The sequence below is a fragment of the Trachurus japonicus genome, chromosome 16 (genome assembly GCF_045865225.1).
Source record: "Trachurus japonicus isolate A0001 chromosome 16, Traja_1.0".
NCBI classification, from domain to species: domain Eukaryota; kingdom Metazoa; phylum Chordata; class Actinopteri; order Carangiformes; family Carangidae; genus Trachurus; species Trachurus japonicus.
This window is the reverse complement of record NC_140922.1, coordinates 935,321-942,472: the sequence shown is the minus strand read 5'-3', so window position 1 is coordinate 942,472 and position 7,152 is coordinate 935,321. Positions and strand designations below refer to the sequence as shown.

General features: G+C 51.2%; 1 protein-coding gene across 1 annotated transcript; it reads right to left on the bottom strand.

Moving 5' to 3' along the window:
• Nucleotides 1-5,425: 5,425 nt before the first annotated feature.
• Nucleotides 5,426-6,718, bottom strand: LOC146971395 (zinc finger CCHC domain-containing protein 12-like). The gene is made up of 2 exons (XM_085802299.1): nucleotides 6,575-6,718; nucleotides 5,426-6,397 (listed from the first exon to the last, which is right to left on the bottom strand). The coding sequence occupies exons 1-2, from the start codon at nucleotides 6,716-6,718 to the stop codon at nucleotides 5,426-5,428; spliced, it is 1,116 nt and encodes a 371-aa protein (XP_085658425.1).
• Nucleotides 6,719-7,152: the final 434 nt, after the last annotated feature.

The window sequence follows — 7,152 nt, the reverse complement described above, 5'->3', positions numbered from 1 at the left end:
AATACATTAATCCACATGATTCAACCAAGTACTCATTGCACTAACGTTAATATTCTCAAAATCATGATTTAGCAAATAGAAATATAAATAGAAAAATAAATAGCATCTGTATCCATCAACATCATAACCAGCAGTTACAACATTTAACAACATGATTCATTATTAAACAAACATGATACATCATCAATACTCAGTTTAAACCCATTACAGCAATATACTTTACATTACATTCATTCTCAAAAGAACCCTTGGCCTGTTTGCTAAACAGCGCTAGCCACCTTCATTAAAGTGAATGGCGGCCGCGGCTAATGTTAGCAGCTAATGCTAATGCTAACTGCTACAAACAATTTGACTCACCGGTCGTCCGCTGCGTACTACTCATACGTTCGGCCGTCGCGGTCTCGGCACGGCAATTGCGACACGGTAAGGGGCTCCTACAAGTCGACACACAGTATTTAAGCGTTGCTCATGATTAAAAATAAACAGGCGAAAGCGAAACATAGTTTGAACCAACCTGTAGCTCGTCTCTCATGCAGCTTCCCCACTGCTCTCTCTCTGAGACTGAACTGCAGCGGCTCAATACTAAACCTCGGTTGGTCGCGCCGACCCACGTGACCCCGTGACGTCACCGCCAACTTCAACGGTGATTGGCCCAGGTGAACCAGGTGACCATCCCGCGAGATTTGGACGTAATACCGCGAGAGTTGAGAAGTAGATAACCCGTGAATGAGGGATTTATCACCCCTGTTACACACTCCCCCTCTAAAACCATGCAACTCCGGTGCATGCTACACTACCTGGACCCGTGAACATGCAGGGGAATGGGACAGAGGACTGGTAAACGCTTCACCGTACGCATCAGCCAAACTATGAAAAAGTGTCTGCACAACCGAAATTAACGGATTACCCAACCCGGTGTACTGCAGACGCTTGGGCGGTTGCCGCTGCCTCGAGGAACGACGGATAGACTGACCCGGTTCGACAACATCTAAATCACCCCCACCCTCAGAGTCCAAAACAGCGACAGGTATTTCAGCGGCACGCTGTGATTGAATGACCGAATCAGGGGATGTCTCTACAGGGCCGTCGAGCTCCCCATCTTCCTCTGATGGCAGGGGGTCAACGATGGAACTGACCTCTTCAGGCTCTGTTAAGTATTCTCCATTTTCCTCCTCAGACGCTCCAGAGACATCCTCTTCCACACTGAGCAAGGGTGGATCCACAGCACCAGTCACCAGAGAACCCTCCTCGACATCTAGCAGGTTCCTTGCAGGTGAATGCATCGGTTCAGCCAACGCTGAGTTGGTGGATGACAACTGGGCAGGAAGAGTTCCACCTACACAGAACTTTACAGTTGCTGGGATTGAAACCTGGGCAATTCTCCCCTCCTCCTCTTCCTCACTCAGGCACTCCTCTGGGTCTACAACCGGCTTCTTCAGACTGCGAGTTTGAGGTCTGTGTGCAGATGTAACAGGTTGCAGTTCTGGCTCTTTACTCTCAGGTAGGAAACCACACGGAAGCAGGAGGTCCCTGTGCAATGTTCGAGTTTTCCCAGATGAATCCGTCTCTGGTCGCACTGTGTAAACTGGAAGGTCGCCAGCACGGTTAACAACAACATAGATGTTTCTCTCCCACTTGTCCTCCAGTTTATGTTTTCCACGGAGTCTCACGTTCCTGACAAGCACTCGATCCCCTTCTTCCAGGGCGGAGGGCCTCACCCTTTGATCAAAACGAGTCTTGTTCCGTTCTGCTGACTTTGCTGCATTCTTGGAAGCCACTTGGTAGCTTTCCTCCAGGCGAGAGCGAAGAGTCTGCACATATTTCGAGTGTGATGGGACAGACTTGTCCCCCGCCGGCAAGCCAAAAGCGAGGTCCACAGGTAATCTCGGAGAGCGACCAAACATGAGCTCATAAGGGGTGTAACCTGTGACCTCGTTTCTGGTGCAGTTGTAAGCATGGACCAGGGGTTTCACATACTCCTTCCATCTTTGCTTCTGTTCCGGTCCCAACGTACCCAACATACTCAGCAGCGTCCGATTAAACCTCTCTACTGGGTTGCCACGGGGATGATATGGCGTGGTACGGGTTTTCTGAATACCAGCGATGTCACAGAGCTCTCGAATTAAATGGGACTCAAAGTCGCGCCCTTGATCTGTGTGCAGACGCTCCGGGATGCCATAATGCACGATAAAATTCTCCCACAGACATTTAGCAACCGTCTTCGCCTTTTGATTGGCAGTTGGAAAAGCCAGGGCGTACTTGGTGAAATGATCTGTGAGGACCAAGATGTCTTTGGTGTTACTCTTATCTGCCTCGAGCGTCAGGTAGTCCATGCACAACAGTTCAAGCGGCCGGCTGGTCCTGATGTTCACTAGCGGTGCAGCCCGCTCCGGCAGGGCTTTCCTTCGAACGCAGCGGTCACAAGTCTTGATTTTCTTTTCCACATCTGCAGCCATACGTGGCCAGAAGAACCGAGATCTCACCAGGTCAAGGGTCCTCTCGACCCCCATATGCCCCATGTCGTCATGGAGGCTGGTGAGAACCCCTTGACGTAATTCCTCTGGCAATACGAGCTGAAACGACAGATGGTCTCCATCCTGCCTCCTCCTGTACAGAACATTGCCTTGGAGTTCAAGGCGATTCCTCTCTCTCAACAGCAGGCCCAGATCTGGAAGTTGTTGTCGTACGGTGGGCGGCACACTTTCACCGGTTTCGATGTGAGAGATTACTTCCTTGAGACTGGGGTCCGCTCTCTGCTTCTCCCGGAGGCCAGACGGGGACAGTAAAGGCACAACTGGCAGCCCTTGAGGAGACTCGCTGGCATAACAGTCAGGAATGACAGAGACTGACATGCTCAACGACTCCACCAAGGAAACGCCGCTCTCAGGGGGACTTGAAACTCTCACCAGACAGCTGTGACAAATGGCGGCCACAACATCTGGATCAAGCTCAACCGCCTTCTCATCCACATGGTCACGGGTGAACTGCTGGACCATGTCCCATTCTTTTTGACAGCGGTCTTCATCCGGCAGGTCATGGGGCCTTCGAGAGAGGGCGTCAGCGTCTCCGTTCTGGCTGCCAGCCCGATACTGGAGTTTAAAATCAAAGGTGGACAATGCAGCAAGCCACCTATGACTGGCAGCATCAAGCTTGGCAGAAGACAAAATGTACGTCAGGGGATTGTTGTCTGTTACGACGACAAAACTTGTCCCATACAGATAGTCGTGGAATTTTTCTGTTACGCTCCACTTCAGGGCCAAAAATTCCAGCTTGTGTGCTGGATATCGAGACTCACTGGCAGACAATCCCCGACTGGCGTACGCTATGACACGTAGTTGTCCCTCTTGTTCTTGATAGAGTGCTGCTCCCAGACCTGTGGTGCTGGCGTCGGTATGCAAGATGTAGGGCTGCTTTGGATTTGCGAAGCCAAGCACGGGAGATGTCGTCAGTCTGTCGATCAGCGTTTCAAACGCAAGCTGGCACTTTGGTGTCCATCTCTCATTAAACCGCTGGTTAGCATCGTGGTTCAGAGCAGTTGACCCCTTGCGACCCTTGGAGCGGGTCGGAATATACCCCCTCGTCAGGTCGTTCAACGGCTTTGAAATTTCGGCATAACCCTTGATGAACCTGCGGTAGTATCCTGCAAATCCTAAAAAGGATCTCAACTCCTTCAGCTTTTGGGGGACTGGCCAGGATTTCAGGGCACCGATTTTCTCCGGATCCGTCTCCACACCCTGCTCCGAGACGATATGTCCCAGGTAACGCACCGACGCTTGAAAGAACTTGCACTTTTCCGGGGACAATTTGAGGCCATAGTCTCTGAGCCGGTGAAGCACTCTCAACAATCGACTCTCGTGTTCTTCAAGGGTGTCTGAAAAGATGATCAAATCATCCAGGAAGACCAAAACCTCCTTGAGGTGCAAGTCACCCATGCACCGCTCCATAAGCCGCTGGAATGTACTTGGCGCATTGGTTACGCCTTGCGGCATTCGATTGAACTCCCAAAAGCCCAGTGGAGTTACAAACGCAGTCTTGGGTTTGTCAGCTTCTGCCATTTCAATTTGGTAATACCCGGATTTGAGGTCAAGGACACTGAACCAACATGAACCGGTCAGTGCTGCAAATGACTCCTCCAAATTCGGTAGTGCGTAGTTGTCTTTCACAGTCTGGAGGTTAAGCTTGCGGTAATCAATGCACAGCCTCACATCTCCATTCTTCTTACGTACGACCACGATGGGAGAAGAGAAGGGTGATTCAGATTCCCTTATAACCCCTGTCTTCAGCAGGTCCCGCAGATGGTCACGAACTGCCTCAATATCACGAGGATGAATGGGGCGAGCTCGATGCTTGAACGAGGTCCCATCATGGAGGTGGATGTGATGCTTCACACGATCAGTACGCCCAAAGTCAAGATCATGGTGCGAGAAAACCTCTGGCATCTGCTTGAGCTTGGATACGACCCGCTCCTTCCAATCCGGGGGAATTGGAGAATCTCCAAAATCAAACTCCAAGTTGCTCTCTTCCGGGTTCTGCACTTTGGTAGTGGAGACCCCTTGAGTCAAAATCCGAGGTGACCCCGAGAGTTCAGCAATGACGCCCAATGGCTGAAGTGTGATGTTCTGGTCGGATTCATTGGTGATCACAACAGGGATCCGGTGAGGTGCGTGGCTGGGCAGAGAAACAAGACAGTTCCTTACACACAAACCTCCAGGCAGTGGGGTGGACGGCTGTTCCACAAGAACACACCTGCCAGCTGATGGTAAACTTGCACGGACGGAGCCCCTGATGACCATGGTGCAGCCTGCTGGGACCTCAAGTGGAGATGCACCCGCTAATCTCACTACGCCAGTGCTCTCCCCTTGGGCCTGTTGATGTCTCAGCTGCAGCAAATGGAGGACAGCTCCGTAGCCATGCCGGGATGGTTTGTAGCTGGCACACTCACTTTCCAGACGCTGCTCATAAAGCAGATCCAATGTGTTCATTCCAATCAAGACTTGTGCATGAAATCCTGGCCTGACATCCGGGACCACTAGTGCCAGGGTACACACATCCATATCAGCACCAATAAACTCCTTCGGGAAAGTAATGGTCACCTCGATGTAGCCCAGATAGGGTACTTCTTGCCCAGCAGCACCCTCCACTTGTAACAAATCACACAATGGCCTGACAGGTTGATGTGAGAAGTGTTGATTGTAGGTCGAGATGGGTATTGTTGTCACTTGCGATCCGGTATCCAGCAAGCATGAAAACTCTTGGCCAGCTATGCTCACCTGGCCAGTGCATCTGGACCCGATCAAACCCCGTGGCAGGTGCATAACCTCGGGGGACGCGAACTGTGCTTGATCTCTGCACCTCACTGGTTTCTGCATGATGGGACGTTGTTGGTCCTCCCCAGTTCCTGTTTGCCCCTCAACAGGAACCTGGTTTAGTTTAAAGACGAGGCACTGTGAGGACTTGATCGTGACCACTTCTTCTGCCTCTCAGCAAACTGTTTTTTCTTCATAGCCACAAGTGACGGGTTCGGATCATTATCACAATTGGGTCGTATGTGTCCATCTTCTCCACAATTGTAACAATAACCTGGCTTTGGCCCTGAAGGCGGGGTCTTGTAAGAGGGACGGGGTGGAGCCTTGGTGGTTCTCATACTCTCACTGAGCCGACTGACATGGGTGGAATTGGGTGAGGTAGGCGGCTTTCGGTTGGACTGAGCAGTAAGGGCCGCCAGCTGCTTTTGAATGTCGGCAAGCTGCTGGGTGAGCTGCTGGGTGATGGTAGTCAGCACTTCCACTTTATCCTCTTCTGGGGCTGCAGAGGCGTACTGGGCGTGCGCCCCGGCTCTGGCTTTTGAACCGAGGTGCTGCTTCATACGCTGAACCTTTGCCGCCCCACGATCCTCTTCCGTCCTCAGCAGCAACAGCAGCTCAGCAAACGATGGAGGACGAGACTTGCGCTGCTTGAGCTGGAGCTCCGATATGAGTGTGTTGTCCCAGCAGCCACGGCAAAATTGGTTCAACAGATGCCGATCCAGTTCGGTAGCTGGGACTCCTCCCCTTTTCACCGCCAAAGTTAGTGCAACCTGCAGCCTGTGCAAATATGCAGATGGATTTTCACCAGCGTCCTGAAACAGCTCCATAAATTTGGCGTACAGCTCGTCACCATCCTGGACTGTTCCATAGGCTGAATCGAGAATCTGGAGGTAAACCATGGGTGGTGTGTCCGGCGTGAGATGCCTTACCATATCCGCTGCTGGTGGCAGTAAGCTCTCAAGTATTCTCCTGGAGCGTTGCAGGTCAGAGACGGCAGGATCTTTCAACAGGAGGTCCACCCCAGATCGCCAGGCTTCGTAGTCTGATTCATTCTGTGGTCTTGGAGCACGACCCGAAAATGATCGGAGTTTCTGGGCAGACAGGTGAGTTGCATGGTCATCACTTTTCACAATATGTTCAACTACATACCGCTGTATTCCCGGTGGATTGAGATCAGGGAGGGGCATTGTGGGGAATGAAGGTCCTGCAGCTCCCCGGACACTCGAGGTGGCAAGAATGTGTGGTAACTCATCGCTGGAATTGTGTACCATAACCGTAGCACCTTGAGGCGGGTTGGGGCTGGCAGCGTTGGGCAACTGTGCAGCTGTACTGGGAACAGTTGGCATCACCTCCTTTCTGGAGTCTGGATGAGTGGAGCTTTGCTCGGTGATGGACTGGCCCAGTAGAGACATTAACCCCGTCAGAACCTCAGCGTAGTCCCGCCCTGTGAGTTTAGCCAACTGTTTTAATTCGCCCAGGTATTCCCTTGTTTTTAACTCCCCAAAAGAATCCGCGCAAACGGTAGCGAGTTCTAAAATATCATAAGTCACTTTTTCTTTTTCACAACTGTACGTGTACGGCAAAATTTTCCGCAGTTCACACAAAGCACTTCCCGACTCAAATTCGACAATAATCATGTTCTGGAAAACGCCAGGCTCAGTTATAGCCACGATATTAGAGGGGTTGCCGTACCGACTTACGAATGCAACAACCTCATCGTCTGTGTGGTCACCGGTTACATGTTTAATTAAAACAGCGTTCGGAATTTTTATGCCCTTTGTTTCCAAAACGTCCATATTTGCAATGAATGTCAACTTTACTATTGTTATTTGCTCAGCTCTGTACT

Excerpts from the sequence above, each read along its gene's own strand:
- LOC146971395 (XM_085802299.1), bottom strand. The coding sequence starts at position 6,718 with ATGTCTCTACTGGGCCAGTCCATCACCGAGCAAAGCTCCACTCATCCA. Across the intron at positions 6,398-6,574 it reads CTCAAGGTGCTACGGTTATG|AAACTCCGATCATTTTCGGG; the intron begins GTACACAATTCC and ends CTGTCTGCCCAG.